The sequence below is a fragment of the Plecotus auritus genome (genome assembly GCF_963455305.1).
Source record: "Plecotus auritus genome assembly, chromosome: 3".
NCBI classification, from domain to species: domain Eukaryota; kingdom Metazoa; phylum Chordata; class Mammalia; order Chiroptera; family Vespertilionidae; genus Plecotus; species Plecotus auritus.
In genome coordinates this window covers 148,118,985-148,137,373 of record NC_137772.1, presented here as the reverse complement: position 1 = coordinate 148,137,373, position 18,389 = coordinate 148,118,985, and the positions used below count along the sequence as shown (strand labels likewise).

General features: G+C 36.4%; 1 protein-coding gene across 4 annotated transcripts in view; it reads right to left on the bottom strand.

Moving 5' to 3' along the window:
* The window catches only part of LIN7A (lin-7 homolog A, crumbs cell polarity complex component), a 160,754-nt gene that overhangs the window by 99,913 nt on the left and 42,452 nt on the right, over nucleotides 1-18,389 (bottom strand). For 2 of the 4 annotated variants that reach the window (XM_080661518.1, XM_080661520.1), the window contains exon 2: nucleotides 17,524-17,642. The exons of 1 other annotated variant lie outside the window; for it this stretch is intronic. In XM_080661518.1, the coding sequence (XP_080517644.1) occupies nucleotides 17,524-17,642 (119 nt within the window). Of the gene's footprint in view, nucleotides 1-17,523; nucleotides 17,643-18,389 lie in introns of those variants that run through there. One more of the 4 variants, XM_080661521.1, reaches the window with a different exon arrangement.

Genomic DNA, 18,389 nt, shown 5'->3' with positions numbered 1-18,389 from the left:
GAGGGAAGTTCATAGTATTACAGGCCTACCTCAAAATATAAGAAAAAATGGTAATAAAATACCTAACTCTACAACTTAAAGAATTAGAAAGATAGCAACAAGAAAAGCTCAGAATGAGCAGAAGGAAGGAGATAATAAAGATCAGAGCAGAAATAAATGATAATAAAGATCAGAGCAGAAATAAATGACATAGAGACAAAACAAAACAAAATACAAAAGATCAATGAAACCAAGAGCTGGTTCTTTGAAAAAATAAACATGATAGATGAACCTCTAGCTAAGCTCACCAAGAAACAAAGAGAGAGGACCCAAATAAACAAAATAAGAAATGAAAGAAGTGAAATAACAACAGACCCCACAGAAATACAAAGGATTGTAAAAAAAAAATTTTTTTTTAAAATACTATGAACAACTCTATTCCAACAAACTAAACAACCTAGAGGAAATAGACATATTCCTAGAAATATACGAACTTCCAAAACTCAATCAAGAAGAATATAAAAATCACAACAGGCCCATAACTAAGGAGGAATTTGAAGCAGTCATCAAAAAACTCCCAGCAAACAAAAGCCCCATGCCAGATGGCTTCACAGGGGAGTTTTACCAAACATTCAAAGAAGAATCAAAACCTATCCTTCTCAGACTATTCCAAAAAATTCAAGAGGAAGGTAAACTTCCAAGCTCTTTCTATGAAGCCAGCATTACCCTAATCCCCAAACCAGATAAAGACACCACAAAGAAAGAGATTACAGGCCAATATCCCTGAGGAATATAGATGCTAAAATCCTCAACAAAATTCTAGCAAATCAGATCCATTATTACATTAGAAAGATCATACACCATGACCAAATGGGACTTATTCCAGGGATACAAGGCTGGTTCAATATCAGCAAATCAATAAATGTTATATATCACATAAACAAACTGAGATAAAAATCACATAATCATATCAATTGATGCAGAAAAGGCATTTGATATAATCCAACATTCTTTCTTGGTAAAAACTCTCAGCAAGGTTGAAATAGAGGGATAACACCTCAACATAATAAAAGCCTTATATGAAAAACCTACAGCCAACATGTTACTCAATGGGCAAAAACTAAAATCATTTCCCCTAAGAACAGGACCAAGACCACTTTCATGATTCCTGTTCAACATAGTACTGGAAGTGCTAGCCATAGCGATCAGACAAGAAGAAGAAATAAAAGGCATCCATATTGGAAAAGAAGAAGTAAAATTGTCATTATTCGCAGATGACATGATATTGTACATAGAAAATTCCAAAGGCCATAAAAAAACTATTAGATTTAATAAATAAATTTGGCAATGTAGCAGGATATAAAATTAACACCCAGAAATCTATGGCTTTTTTATACACCAACAATGAACTCACAGAAAGAGAAACTAAAAACACAATCCCATTTACCATTGCAACACAAAATTAAGATACCTTGGAATAAACTTAACTAAGGGGGTAAAAGACCTGTACTCAGAAAATTATAGGACATTGAAAAAAGAGATAGAGGAAGACATAAACAAATGGAAGAATATACCATGTTCATGGATTGGTAGAATCAACATCATTAAAATGTCCATACTACCCAAAGCAATCTATAGATTCAATGCAATCCCCATTAAAATACCAATGGCATATTTCACAAACCTAGAACAAACTCTCCAAAAATTCATCTGGAATAAAAACAGATCCCGAATAGCTGCAGCAATCTTGAGAAAGGACAAAGTTGGAGGGATCACAATACCAGATATCCAACTATACTATAAAGCCACTGTTCTCAAAACTGCCTGGTACTGGCACAAGACCAGACATATAGACCAATGGAACAGAATAGAAAACCCAGAAGTTGACCCAAGACATTATGCTCAATTAATTTTTGACAAAGGACGCAAGAGTATATAATGGAGTCAAGATAGTCTCTTCAATTAATGGTGTTGGAAAAATTGAACAGATACATGCAAAAAAATTAAATTAGAACACCAACCATTCACAAAATAAACTCAAAATGGATAAAGGACTTAAATGTAAGATGGGAAACCATAAAAATCTTAGAAGAAGCCATAGGCAGCAAAATAGCAGACATTTGTTGTAGCAATATCTTTACTGATACAGCTCCTAGGGCAATGGAAACTAAGGGGAAAATAAACAAATGGGACTACATCAAAATACAAAGCTTCTGCACAGCAAAAGAAACCATCAACAAAACAAGAAAGCCCACTGCATGGGAGAACATATTTGCCAATGTTATCTCCGATAAGGGTTTAATCTCCAAAATTTACAGGGAACACATACAACTTAACAAAAGGAAGACAAACAACCCAATCAAAAAATGGGCAAAGGACCTAAATAGACACTTTTCAAAAGCTGACATACAGAAGGCTGAGAGACATATGAAAATATGTTCAAAGTCACTAATCATCCTAGAGATACAATTCAAAACAACAATGAGGTACCATCTCACACCTGTCAGAAGGGCTATCATCAACAAATCAACAAATCAACAAATCACAAGTGCTGGCGAGGATACAGATAAAAAGGAACCCTTTTGCACTGCTGGTGGGAATGCAGACTGGTGCAGCCACTGTGGAAAACAGTATGGTGTTTCCTCAAAAAACTAAAAATGGAACTCCCATTTGACCCAGTAATCCCACTTCTAGAATATATCCCCAAAAAACAGAAACACCAATCAAAAAGGATATATGCACCCCTATGTTCATAGCAGCACAATTCACCATAGCTAAGATTTGGAAACAGCCTAAGTGCCCATCAGCAGATGAGTGGATTAGAAAACTGTGGAACATCTACACAATGGAATACTATGCTGCTGTAAAAAGGAAAGCATTCTTAACATTTGCAACAGCATGAATGGAACTCGAGAGCATTATGCTAAGCAAAATAAGTCAGTCAGACAGATAAATATCACATGATCTCACTCATTTGTGTAATATAATGAACAACATAAACTAACAACAAAAATAGAATCAGAGTCATTGAAGCATCAAACAGACTGTCCAACCTGTGAGGGAAGGTGGGAGGTGAGGGGGTAAGAGATCAACCAAGGGACTTGTATGCATGCATATAAGCATAACCAATGGACAGAGAGTGGGGGTGGGGGGGATGTGCTAGGAGGTGGGGGCAGCTGGGGAGAGGTCAGTGAGGGAAAAAGGAGACTTATGTAATACTTTAAACAATAAAGAATTAAAAAAAAAAAACAATAAAAAGTGGAAACAGAGGAAAAAAGAATAGAATACCACCAAACCAAAACAACAGACAAAAAGAAAAAGAACAAATGGAAGCATAGAACTACCAGAAAACAAAAGATAAAGTGGCTATAGGAAATCCTCATACATTAATAATTACCCTAAATGTAAATGGACTGAATTTACTAGTAAAAAGGCACAGAGTAGCAGACTGGATTTAAAAAACAAAACAAAACAACAAAAAAACCCCCACCATATGCTGCCTTTAGGAGACACACCTAAGCTGCAAAGACAAATATAGACTGAATGTGAAAGGATGGAAAACAATTCCCAAGCAAATGGCATACACAGAAGAGTGGGTGTAGCCATACTTATATCTGACAAAATAGACTTCAAGATAACAAAGGTAACAAGAGACAAAGATACAAAGATGGACATTTTATAATGATAAAGGGGACATTACATCAAGAAGACATAACACTTCTCAATATATATGCACCCAAATCAGGGAGCACCAATATATATAAAGAAACTACCAACAGAACTAAAGAGAGAAACTGACAAAAACACCAGCATTTAGAGGGACCTAAATACTCCACTGACAGCTCTAGACATATCAACCAAACAGAAAATCAATAAAGAAATATGGGTCTTAAATGAGACACTAGAGCAAATGGACATAATTTATATTTACAGAACCTTTTACCCCAGAACATCATACTATACATTCTTGTCCAGTACACATGGAACATTCTCAAGGATAGACCATAAGTTAGGACACAAAACTAGCCTCGACAAATTTAAGAAGATTGACATCATACTATGCATATTCTTCAATCACAATGCTTTGAAATTAAAAATCAATTGCAAAAAGGAGGCAAAAAAATCCACAAAAATGTGAAAATTAAACAACATGCTAGTAAAAAATGATGGGGTTAGAAAGGAAATAAAATGTGAGATTAAAGAATATATAGAGACAAATGAAAATGATAATATGACATATCAAAATTTCTGGGATGTAGCAAAAGCAATAATAAGAGGTAAGTTTATAACATTACAGGGCAGTCTGAAGAAAAAAGAAAAATCCCAAGAAAACAACCTAACATTACATCTCAAAGAACCTGAAAAATAAAAACAAAAGCAGCCCAAAGTCAGCAGAAAAAAAATAATAAAAATTACAGGAGAATTGAATGAAATAGAGAACAAAAAGACTATACAAAAAATTAAATGCAACAGAAAGCTGGTTCTTTGAAAAGATTAATAAAATTGACAAAACTCTGGCTAGGAAGAAAGCGAAAGAACTCAAATAAAGAAAATCAGAAATTTAAAAAAAAGAAGTTATCATAGATATCATGGGAATACAAAGGATCATACAAGAATAATATTATGAAAGATTGTATGCCACCAAATGTAGTAACCTGGAAGAAATGAAAAAGTTTTAGGAAAGTATAGCTTTCCTATACTGAATCATGAAGAACTGGAAAATCTAAATACTAGTAGACTTATCAACAGTGAGGAAGTTGAAACAGCCATCAAAAACTTCCCAACAGCCTGGCCAGCATGGCTCAGTGGTTGAGTATGGATCTATGAACCAGGAGGTCACAGTTGGATTCCTGGTCAGGGCACATGCCTGGGTTGTGGGCTGGATCCCTATTGTGGGGCTTGTAGGAGGCAGCCGATCACTGATTCTCTCTCATCATTGATGTTTCCATCTCTCGCTTTCCCTTCCTCTCTGAAATCAATAAAAGATATATTAAAAAAACAAAAAAACAAAAAAAAAAACCTCCCAACAAATAAATGCTCAAGACCTGATGGCTTCACTAGTGAACATTCAAACTCTTCCAAAAATTGAAGAAGAGGCAATACTTCTTAACACATTTTATGAGGCCAACATAACACTGATACCAAAATCTGGCACGAAAAAATAAAACTACAAAACAATATATCTGATGAAAACAGATGCAAAATTCTGAAACAAAATACAAGCAAATCAAATACAAAAATACATTAAACAAATAATACATCATGATCAAGTTGGGGTTCATTCCAGGGGCTCAAGGATGGTTTGACATATACAAATTGATTAATGTAATATACCACATTAACAAAATAAAGACTAAAAGTCATATGATCTTATCTATAGAGAAAAGGCATTTGATAAGATACAACACCTATTTATGCTTACAACACTCAATAAAATGGGTATAAGAGGAAAGTACCTCAACATAATGAAGGCCATATATGATACACCATCAGCTATTATAACACTCAATGGTGAAAACTGGAAAGCTTTTCCTCTAAGATCAGGAACAAGGCAAGGATTTTCACTCTCACCATAGTAGTGGAAGTCCTAGGCAACTACTAGTAAAAGAAATAAAAAGCATCCAAATTGGGAATGAAGAAGTAAAATTGTCCCTTTTTGCCAATGACATGATTTTGTACATAGAGAATCCAAAAGATTCTACCAAAAGACCAGTTGAAACATCAACAAATACAGTAAAGTTGCAGGATATAAAAATCAATGTACAAAAATCCACTGCTTTCCTATACACTAAGAATAAAATTTCAGAAAAATAAATGCAAAAAACAATTCCTTTTGCAATTGCAAAAGAATAATATACCTAGGAATAAACTTAACAAAGGATGTGAAGGAGATATATGTATTCTAAAAACAATGAAATGGAAAAATATTCTGCGTTCATGGGGGAGAATTACCATAATTAAAATGTCCATATTACCCAAAGCAATATACAGATTTAATGCGATCCCCATAAAGATCCAAATGACTTTTTTTAAAAGAAATAGAACAAAAAAAAATCAAATTTATATGGAACCACAAAAGAACCTGAATAGCCAAAGCAAACCTAAGAAAAAAGAACAATGCTGGAGGTATCACACTCCCAGACTCCTGACTTCAAATTATACTACAAAGTGATAATAATCAAAAAGAGCATGGTATTGGCAGAAAAACAGACACCCTACCCAGTGGAACAGAACTGAGAATCCAGACACAAAACCATATGTATATGAGCAAATAATTTTCAATAAAGAAGCCAAAAATAGAAGAAATCCTCTTCAATAAATTGTGCTGGGAAAGGGTTGTCAGGTCCAGAAGTGACAATAAAGGAAAGAAATCCTCTTCAATAAATTGTGCTGGGAAAGCTGGAAAACCACATGCAAAGGAATGAAATTAGACCAGCAATTTTCAACTGGTGTGCTACTGCACACTGATGTGCTGCAAGAATTTTTAAAATATGCAATACCTGACTATTTAGTCAGAGGTACTAACCTCTTTTCTCTTAGACTTTCAAATAAAATAAAATAAAATGACAACAGCCAATACAACAATAGCCATCCAGTGTGAATGAATCAAAATTATGGCTTTTTTTTCTTGTCAGATCAGCAGAAATTATATTTTTGGTGTGCCAAGGATTTTTAATAATTAGTTTGTGTGCCATGAGATGAAAAAGGTTGAAAATTGCTGAACTGTTTGTCCCCATAAACAAATATTAACTGAAAATGGATCAATCAAAGATAAACATAAGCCCTGAAACAATAAGTTACAAAGAAGAAAACATAGGTACTAGGCTAATGGACGTTGGTCATAGAGAATATTTTATGAATTTGACCTCAAAGGCAAGAGAAGTACAGTGGAATCTCAGTTCTCAAACCTGACTTGTTCCAGAAAGCTGTTCAAGAAGTGATTTGTTTGAAAACCACATCATTTTTTCCCCATTAGAAATAATGTAAATTGAATTAATTCATTCTAGACCCCCAAATGATTCCTGTTTTAACCTGCCTTATATACAGTACATGTTTAATGTACTGCTTAATCTATAAACAAACACTCCTTTTCTTAAATTTATCAAACCACCCTCTACTAGCCATAAATGTATCATTTTCAGCACTCATTCCAGGGGAGTCTTTCAGGAAGTCGGTACGCAGCATCTTTGCTTTTTCACATATTGCTGCCTTCTAAATGCTGTCACCAGCTAACTGCTTTTTGCTTATCTAAATCAACAAGTTTTTCTACTTATTCAACTGCCTATGATCATTATTTCTTTCACACCCTTAGCAACATTAGCATTTTTTTAAAATATAAATTTTTTATTGGGCTTCAGAGAGAGGAAGGGAGAGGGAGAGAGAAATAGAAACGTCAATAATGAGAGAGAATCATTGACTGGCTGCCTCCTGCTTGCCCCATCCTGGGAATAGAGCCCTCAACTGGAAGGTGTGCCCATGACTTCCTGGTTCATAAGTCTAAGCTCAACCACTGAGCCACACCAGCTGGGCAACTTTGGCATTCTCGATGGCCTCTTTATGTTCTAAAATTGTGCAAATCATCTTCACCAGCAAAACAACAACAAAAACAAAACAAAACAAAACAAAACCCATATGAAAATATTCACAGCACAATTTACTGAAATATTATCAGTAAACTGACTTGCATTCTCTCCTGTTTGTGGCTTGAGAGACACTTTCTGTCATGCTGAAACATCTGCATGAAAGGGTTGTCAGGTCCAGAACTGAAGTTTTGTTCCACATTTGAGACATTTTTTCCATGAACAACTTTTTTGAGATGGGAGATGTTTGAGAACTGAGACTGTAAAGGTAAAAATAAATGAATGGGACTATATCAAACAAAAAGGTTCTGCACAGTAAAAGAACCAACAGCAAAACAAAAAGGCAACCAGCCAAATGGGAGAAGATATTTGCAAACAACATCTCTGACAAGGGGTTAATATCGAAACTATATAAAGAACTCATACAACTCAACCCCAAACAACCAAATTTAAAAATGGGCAGAGGACCTGAACAGACACTTACCCCACAAAGAAATACAAATGGCCAACAGATACATAAAAACATCTTAAACTTCACTAGCTATACAGGAAATGCAAATCAAACAAAATGAGATACCACCTCACACCTGTTTGAGTGCCTATTATCAACAAGACAAGTAATAACAAATACTGGAGAGGTTATGGAGAAAAAGGAACCCTCATTCACTGCTGGTGGAAATGTAAGCTAGTATGCCACTATGGAAAACAGTATGAAGGCTCCTCAAAAAATTAAGAATGGAATTACCAGCAACCCCTCTTGTGGGTATCTACCCCCCAAAAAATTTTTTAAAATAAATCTTTATTGTTCAGATTATTACAGATGTTCCTCTTTTTTCCCCCCATAGCTCCCCTCCACCTGATTCCCCACCCTACCCCATGCCCTTACCCCCCGCCACTGTCCTCATCCATAGGTGTAAGATTTTTGTCCAATCTCTTCCCGTACCCCTCACACCCCCTTCCCCCCGAGAATTGTCAGTCCACTCCCTTTCTATGCCCCTGATTCTATTATACTCATCAGTTTATTCTGTTCATCAGATTTTTTTATTCACTTGAATTTTAGATTCACTTGTTGATAGGCATGTATTTGTTGTCATTTTGTTGTTCATAATTTTTATCTTTACCTTTTTCTTCTTCTTCCTCTTCTTAAAGAATACCCTTCAGCATTTCATATAATCCCGGTTTGGTGGTGATGAACTCCTTTAGCTTTTTTTTCTTGTCTGTGAAGCTCTTTATCTGACCTTCAATTCTAAATGATAGGTTTGCTGGGTAGAGTAATCTTGGTTGTAGGTTCTTGCTGATCCTCACTGTGAATATTTCTTCCCATTCCCTTTTGGCCTGCATAGTATCTATTGAGAAATCAGCTGACAGTCATGTGGGTACTCCCTTGTAGGTAACTAACTGTTTTTCTCTTGCTGCTTTCAATATTCTCTCTTTGTCTTTTGCCCTTGGCATTTCGATTATGATGTGTCTTGGTGTGGTCCTCTTTGGATTCCTCTTGTTTGGGGTTCTCTGCGCTTCCTGGACTTGTAAGTCTATTTCTTTCACCAGGTAGGGAAAGTTTTCTGTCATTATTTCTTCTAATAGTTTTCAATATTTTGCTCTCTCTCTTCTTCTGGCACCCCAATAATTCTGATGTTGGTACGCTTAAAGTTGTCCCAGAGGCTCCTTACACTATCTTCATATTTTTGGATTCTTTTTTCTTTTTGTTTTTCTGCTTGGGTATTTTTTGTTTCCTCATATTTCAAATCTTTGGTTTGATTCTTGGGGTCCTTTGGTCTACTGTTGAATTTCTGTATATTCTTTATTTCAGACAGTGTATGTTTAATTTCTGACTGGTCCTTTTCCATTTTCTTGGCATTCTCCTTAAGATTTGTAAAGGTCTCACTAAGTTCCTCAGAGGTTTTTATCAGATTCTTGAGTAACCTTATAAATGTGGTTTTGAACTCTATGTCCAGTAGTTTGCTTTCCTCCATTTCTTTCATTCGTGACATGTTTCTTTGTCTCCGCATTTTGGCTACTTCCCTGTGTTGATGGGGTGGTTTTCTGAGGTAGGTGACCTATAGGGCCCAGTGGTTCAGCCTCCTCTATCACCTGAGGTGGACACTCTTGGTGCACCACTTTGTGGGCTGAGTGCAAAGTCTTGTTGTAGTTAAGCCTTGATTGCTATTGGTACACTGGGAGGAATTGACCTCCAGGCCAATTGGCTGTGAGGACCGGCTGTGTCTATAATGGAAGAACTGCTGTGCTGGAGACACCCTTATGGAGCAGGACTTGTTTCAGTGGGGCTTTGGTGCTCACTGAGTCTGCCTCTTGAATGTGTCACTTATGGATGTGAGGTGTTGAAATCTGGTGTCATCTCACACTGACCACTAGGTACACTGGCTTCTGGATCTCCAATGGGGTGCAGGTCAGCTACTGTCTGAGGCCACCCAGCAGGAGCTACAGTGAGATCTGCAGATTTCTCCTCTTTGCGTGGGGTTTGGAAGTTTTGGAACTGTCTGACCATTTATATGCAAAAGCCGCTGCTCAGAGCTTGGGTGGGTTTGTAAATTGTGCAGGGCGGGGTCTCAGGGAGTCACTAGGCTAGGGGTGGCAAACAGCAATGGCTGCCAGTCAGCCATCTCTGTGTCTCCGAGTTTCCACGTCCCCGCGTCCTGCGCCCCAGCACAGTAAACAATGACTCCTGCGCACACCTCTGCAAGAAAGCCACCCTCACTTTCCTACCCGATGGCAGACAGTCCAGCTTCTCCCCATAGGAGTCTGGGTCCCCAGAGTCTCACCAGAAACTGGAGTTCAGAGTAATCAGGAGCTTGTGTCTCCCTTTGGGTTGAAAAAAATAGAGCACCCAGTTGCCAGCCTGATTCACGCGCCTCCGTACCTCAGCTTTTCCGCGCTTGTGCACGCCTCAATTCTCTTTTCTCTTTCCTTCTAGTTTTCTACTCATCCAGCTTTCCCATGGTTGTGGGTGATAGACATTTTGTCTTTTAGTTGTAGTTTTGGTGTGGTTGTGAGAGGCAGCACATACAGGTGTATACCTTATGCCGCCATCTTGGTTTCCCCCCAAAAAATTTATTTGCACAGATATATGCCTCCCTATGGTCATTGCAGCATTATTCATGGTGGCCAAGAAATGGAAACAACTGAAGTGTCCTTCGCTAGATGATTGGATAAAGAAGATGTGGTGAATATATTCAAAGGAATACTACTCAACCATAAGAAAAGATGAAATACTGTATTTGGTACAACATGGATAGACTTGAGACTATCATGCAAAGTGAAATAAGTCAGACCAAAGAAATTAAGAGCCATATGATTTCACTCATACGTGGGATACAAAACTGAAAGCAACAAATAACAAACAAGAAAAACATACAAAAACTTATAGACACAGACAACAGTATGGTGGTTCCCAGAGGGAAAGGGGGGCTAGTAACAGAAGAGCAAAGGTGGTCAAATATATGGTGATAAAAGATGATTTGACTTTGGGTGGTGGGCCCACAATCCAATATACAGTTGATGTATTATAGAATTGTACACTTGAAACCTATATAATTTTATTAACCATTGTCACCCCAATAAGTTTAATTAAAAAATAAGAGGTATCAAAAAACACAACTCTTGCTCTAAAGTGATCTGACATACAAAGATCTAACCTCTGCTGTAGTTATAGGAACTTCCTACATTACGAGTGAAACCATTGCTTGGTACTGGTAGTTATCTTTAGTTACCTGTGTTCTTCTATGGATCATCCTGTGGTCTAGCCTAGTTACTTCCCTCTCCCGTTATCCTACCAAATAACAAATGGCAAGCATCATGTTAAACACAATTTTTCTCTTTCTGTGGCTAAATATTACCAAGTCCTTAATTCCTTGTTTTATGACAGGTTATTCTTACTATATGGAGTGCCTTAAAATAAAACCATTCCATATTGTCAACATATTATTATTAAAGTTTGGAGCCTCCTTGGAAAGAAAAAATTGAGAGTAGGAACAAATGGGACATAATCTAGAAGCAAACACAATCTATGATCCAAGTGTCTCAAATTTTTAAAAAATCATGAACCACCTAATGGGCATGGGTATATACATTGGTTACCAATTTCATAAAGTGTTAAGAAGATTTATCACAGCTTACTAAACATACAACATAATTGTTTTAAATTAATTTTGTTTTACCACAGTTACAGGGAGGAAGCTGCATATATCCTTTATCCGAGGTATATTTGACTTAGTGGTTGTGCATTAGCAGTCAGAATAACTTGGGTTATTCTATGGTACGATAACCCCAATATCTTGGAGGCTTAGGTTAACAGAGGTTTACTTCTTACTCAGGCGACACGTTAGTGAAAGGTTGGCTAAAGCCTATAGTTCTCATTTTTTCACTTTGCAACCCAGGCTGATTGATATTTATCTTCTAAGACATCACTAGTTACATGGCAAAGGGAAAGACATAGCAAATCATGCACTGATTCAAAGGCTTCTATGAGAAGTGGCACAGATCACTTCCACTCGCATTTCCTTAGCAAAAGCAGTTGCCATGGCCACCTCTAGCTGAAGGAGAAGAGAACTGGACTATTTTTCAGCAACCCTGCTATCACAGAATGATAGATTCCATATGGAGTTGGTTCATTTTCTTATTCTTCAGTTCTACTACATTAGAAAACACTAACATACACTGGTCACTGCCCAAGGAAGGCAGTTTTTGATGACTGTTATTTAGTTCTGCATTTTTGGGTCAAACGTGCATATGACAGTCATAAGTGTGGGAGTAAGTCCTCACTTCAGACCTCTCTCAGCAGCATCTCACACGCCAGATCAATGAGCACATCACCCAGGAAAGCAGGAAGCCTGGATGTTATAAAGTTGGAAAATGATGGTAGTACATAGATTGCTAGTTCTGTTTATTATTATTTTAGTTTCAGAAAGAACTCCTTTGTATTCTGTTGCAGAAATTGGATGTCCTCTGAAAATATGACCACTCATATACTATTGATTTTTTTTCCCCTCTAAGGCCCAAAGAATATAAAGTGTTGGGGGAAAGTCCATCTCTTGGCAATAGAGCTATTTGAACAGCAATTCAATTCTCTTAAGAAACTATTTTATCCAAAAACAATATTTTATAATATGTACATTTCAACCCTTAAATTACTTTATATTTAATGTATAAGTTTAGATCATTCAAGCTAATTAATACAGCAATGAACAAAAATTTAAGGAAGCCACTTAAAATCACAGAAATGGTTTTCACTGGGATTATCAGTACCATAAGTTTTGTTTTATTCTCACTCAAGGATATGTTCATTTATATGAGAGAGAGAGAGAGAGGAAGGAACATTAATGTGAGAGAGAAACATTGGTTGCCTTCCATACATGCCCTAACAGGGGATCAAACCCACAACCCAGGAATGTGCCCTGACTGGGAATTGTACCAGTAATTTTTCGGTGTAAGGAAGGCTGCTCCAACCAACTGAGCACACTAGCCAAGGAAGCACCATAAAATTTATAATTTTATCTTTCATTCAAAAATGTGTGTGAACTTTCTCCTGTCAGTCATCACCTCTTCTGATGGAAAAGCAGCATTGTGTGCCAGCCCATTTATCTGTCCTGTTCTCTGAAATTACCTGCACAGAATGGATGCAATTTAATTATTAATTAGGTCCTTTCGAGCTCCTTCAGCAATAAAACACAAGCAAGATAAGTATCGCCTACTATTATCAGTATTCTATGAATAAAGCTGTATGTGGATTGGCATTCAACTGAAACATATTTATTAATAAATCAATGCCTTTCTTATTTATATACCCAGATGGTCGTATTTCAGTACTGATGTACACAGAACGTACAGATTACAGAAAAATAGTTAAGGGGAGAAAACATGTAATCACTTTTAATCATCCATTTTTAGGCCCAGCCAGTGTTGCTCAGTGTTTGAGCCTCAATCCATGCCCCAAGAGGTCACTGGTTTGATTCCCGGTCAGGGCACATGCCTGGGTTGCAGACTCTATCCCCAGTAGGGGATGTACAGGAGGCAGCTGATTGATGTTTCTCTCTCATCGATGTTTCTATCTCTCTTTCCCTTTCCCTTCCTCTCTCTAGAAATCATATTTAAAAAATTTTAATCATCCACTTTCAGTAAAAAACTAAACGAAATTTCATTTAACTATTCTTCAGTTGATTGGTTTCTCTCTCATTGATGTTTCTAACTCTCCTTTTCCCTTTCTCTCTCTAAAAATCAACAAAAATATATTTTAAAAAACATTTTAATCATCCATTTTCAGTAAAAAACAAAATTTCATTAAACTCTTCTTCCCTGATAAGAGCTGCACATATGCTAAGAGCTGATTAAGTGGTTTAATCAAAATGTAAAACAAAATATGGGATTACTTCAGTGTGTAACAATATCTACTGTTATGCTTGTGTAAGGCAATTAAAAATTTGGCATTTATTGCCCTACTTTCTTTTTGAGTGTAATGTGGATTTTACAGTCATGTTGGCAATGGCATGACCTGTACTGTTTTTGCTCTGACAAATGCAACTAAGAATAATACCCCTGTACTTTTTGTTCTCTTCTCTACCAGTCATAAAGAAAATCATAACTTTCACACTGGAAAGCATTAACTAACAAATATTTCTCAAAACTCAAATAATGTAACCACAAAAATGTTAAGCATTATTTGAATAAGAAACCAAAACTTCTCATGCCAGCATAGCAGTCAATACCCTAGAGACAAAGAATAAAAGGGTTCTTGGATCAATAAAATTTAATTTTTAGATATTCACCATTGTAATTTTCAGATCATTCATCATACTTCCTACTTGCACTTTTCTTTTTTTATTTTTAAATTTTCATTGAAGTTATTGGGGTAACATTGCTTAATAAAATTATATAGTTTTCAAAATACAGTTTTAAAATAAATGATAGGAAACCTTCCAAGAGTTTTGACCAGACTTGATTAGATTTCAAAAGGTCTCTGGTGCCTGGATGGCATGGTGTGGTTGTTGAGTGTCAATTTAGGAACCAGGAGGTCATGAGGCCATGGTTCGATTCCCGGTCAGGGCACATGCCTGTTGAGGGCTCAATCCCCAGTGGGGGTGTGCAGGAGGCAGCCGATCAATGATTTTCTTTCATCATTGATGTTTCTATCTCTCTCCCTCTCCCTTCCTCTCTGAAATCAATAAAAAATAAATTTTAATAAAAAGTCTCTGACTGTTGTGAAAATACAAATGTATGTTTGCAGAAGTAGAAACAAGGGAATCCAGCAATAAAGGAAAGATTAGATCAAGTGAGAGATGAGAATATGGCAGAGAGGAAAGAGTGAGAGAGATAGAAACATCAATGATGAGAGAGAATCATTGATCAGCTGCCTCCTGCATGCCCCACACTTGGGATCGAGCCCACAAGCTAGGCATGTGCCGTGACCGGGAATCGAACCATGATCTCCTGGTTCATAGATCAACACTCAACCACTGAGCCCACGCCAGCCAGGCCCTGCCTCTGGTTTTGCAGTTGTGGCTTCCTGTGACCAAAACGCTATACTACGCCCACCCCCCGATATATATATGACTCATCCAATCACTTTAAACAGGTTATTTTTGTATCATCCTAACTTAATAGTGCCTTAATCCTACTCCCTTAATCCTTTTTTTCTTTATCTCTATAGTTTTGTCACTCTCTGACATTGTACTGCATATTTATCATCATTTTCTCACTGAAATATAAGTTCCATGAAGGTAGGGACTTTGCATGGATCACAAGCCAAATTCCAAGTAAGCATATATGTATATTTGATGTGCCATATCCTTTAGTTAGTCCTGTGGAATGTTAAAGAAGTGATAGAATATCTAAAAATGAAAAGTTAGCCACCAAATCTCAGGGAAGTAGCACTCTGTGAAGGAAGAAAAGAGCGTACACGCGATTTAACCTTGGTATACTCTACAGAGTGACTACAGGAGTCTAATCAAGAGGAGGCCCATGGGGTTTCTCATATCCTTTACCTTTCTCACTGAGCAGCTGGTGTCAAGAATTCATACACTGAGAAATTTCCTTGCAGCTTTTGGTCAAATTTATACATTAAAACTTGGAGATAAAATTATGGTTACTTACTCAAGCTCTGGTCATTATAAACAAAAATGTAATAGTCAACAATAGTCAACAACTTTGTAGATAAAGATTTAGCACAAGTACAGTCTAAATCAAAGCTCAGCAAAATCCAAATGTAACCACATTGGGTAGGCTGCAGTTTAAATCTATAGTGACAGAGGTGTCTCTACCTTAGTCACCTGGATTGTTCCCACCTAGGGACTACACATAGTTAGCATTGTTGCGGTAAAAAAATGTACATTGCCTTGGCCAAGTGTTGTTAGTTGAAGCATCGTCCCATATACCAGAAGGTTGCAGGGTTAATTCCTGGTCAGGGCACATACCTAGGCTGAGGGTTTGATCACCTGTCAGAGCACGTGGAGGAGGCAGCCAATTGATGTTTCTCTCTCTCTCTCTCTTTCTCTCTCTCTCTCCTTCCCTCCCTCCTTTCCCTTTTATCTCTTCTTTCCTCTCTTAAAATCAATGAAAACATTGAGTGAGGAATAAATAAATAAATTAATTAATTAAAAAAAATTTAAAAATGTGCATTAGCCACATGCAGAGTTGCAAAGAGGGAGGTGTATGACTTCTGCTACAACAAACTCTCCAGGTAGTCATGGGGTTCAACTCTTTGGGGAAGATGTAAGGTACTTCATTATTAGGGACTTCTACCAAGGCATATATGCTGGATTTATGGACTTCAGGTTCTAATTAAGAAATTATCACTTAGTACATGATGGGGAAGGGGTGATAGGTTTACTGAATATTATTTCATTTAAAAAGCAACATAGCATATATCTCTCAAGTGAACTTGTAGACAATTAAATTCATTAATTAACAAGTCAATTTTACCACAAGTCAATACACTATTCAAATGGTCATTATAACACTTTTTTTTCACTTTAGGAATCCTAAAACCATTAACCAGGAGAACATTACAAAGATTTTTTAGAAGGTCATGTCAGCCTGTTCAGAGATTTTCCATTATTGCACTAGACCAGCAATTTTCAACTGATGTGCCACAAGAATGTTTAAAATGCAACACCTGACTATTTAGTCAGGAGCACTGACCTCTTTTCTCTTAGATTGTCAAATACAAAAATGACAACAGCCAACACAATAATAGCCATCCGGTATGAATTCCCTGTCTGGAATGGTAAATTATAGGTCATATAATAAAGTTGCATCTTATTAGTCAACTCTCATAATAAGGTTGTGTCTGATTCTTGATACCAGAAGTTCTTATATACAAGTATAAGCACATGCTTTTTTTAAAAGTAACTTTGGAACAAAAAGGGTAGGCAATTACTATTATTATTTTTTATAAATCTATCAAATTACACTTATTTTTTGTCAGATTGGCAAAAAATATATATTTTGGAGTGCCAAAGAATTTTAGTAATTAGCTCATGCCATGAGATGTATTAGTAAAAGGTTGACAATCGCTGCACTAGTAATATTTGGATAACTATCACTTCAGTCAGTAGGCAATTACTTTTTCAGATTTGCCTGTGAAAGACTTAGTTAAATGTTCTTTAAAGAAAATCTCAGCCCTCATTAATTATGATTATTTCTAACTGGACTTCCAGATGACTTCATGTGACTGCTAAATAGTTGACACGTAATAGTTAACCTGCAAAGGTAGTCACTTTATTGGTACCATAAGATAAACCCTGGGTTTTATATGACCATATAAATCCTGACTGGATCTAAATAAAGAATTTAACAGATTAAATTATATTTTATCATCTGTCCAAGGAGCTAAAAATGGCAGGCAAAGATGTAGGTCTGATCTTAACTATTTCAACTGTTTGTGTGGAAAAGATATGTTTTCCATTCAGAATACATATGGCTGAACATAGTTATTAGAATCTTAGTGTCATACCTCTCGAATAGCAGTACAGAACTCACTCTGAAGCACTTTCTTAAGGGATTGTAGTTTGTGCACTGGGACTTCTCCAGATTCCTGTAGTTTTTCCAGTAATTCAATTGCTCTGGCAACATCTAAATTTAAAAAAAAAAAAAAAGAAATGAAAAGATCTACAGTAACTGTCTCGTCAGCAAAGCAACATCATTCCAACTGAATAGCGATGATGAAAATTAAGTGGAATTAACTGCAAAATCAGAATTTACGATTCATAGCTTATTGATCTAATCTTTTGATTAAAAAGTCATTTAAATCTGTTCCACACAATTTGTCACTGAATACATTTTCTTTGATGTCATTTCATGTGTAATATTTGTCACACAAATCAGTTTGAATATTCTTTCAGAAATAGAGCAGGAAATATGTCTTTTATTTATTCTGACACCCCGATAACCGAATGAGTCCTGTCAATTTTCTTTCTGAGATGGTTTCTCAGCTTGACTTTTCCTTACCCATACCACATTTATCACATCTGCAGGTTCACCTTTATTAGTATAATGATTTGATTAATGTGCATCTCTTACACTCGTCTATAAACTCCTAAATGGTAGGAATTTATCTGGTTTGGTCATCACTGCATCCCCAGAGTCTGGTATAATTCAGTGAATAAATATTTGATAATGAATGAATTAGTCAACGGCCTCTCTCCATTTAACTACCATTGCATTATTCCACGCCCTCACCATCATCTCTCTTCTGTCAAACTGTAATCATTTTTTTCTCCTACAGCCTCTTCATATGGTTCACAATATCAAGGGTTACTGTGTCAAGAAACATAGCATTGTATGGCCATAGCTTTAAAATTCCCAGGTTGGTTTTGCATT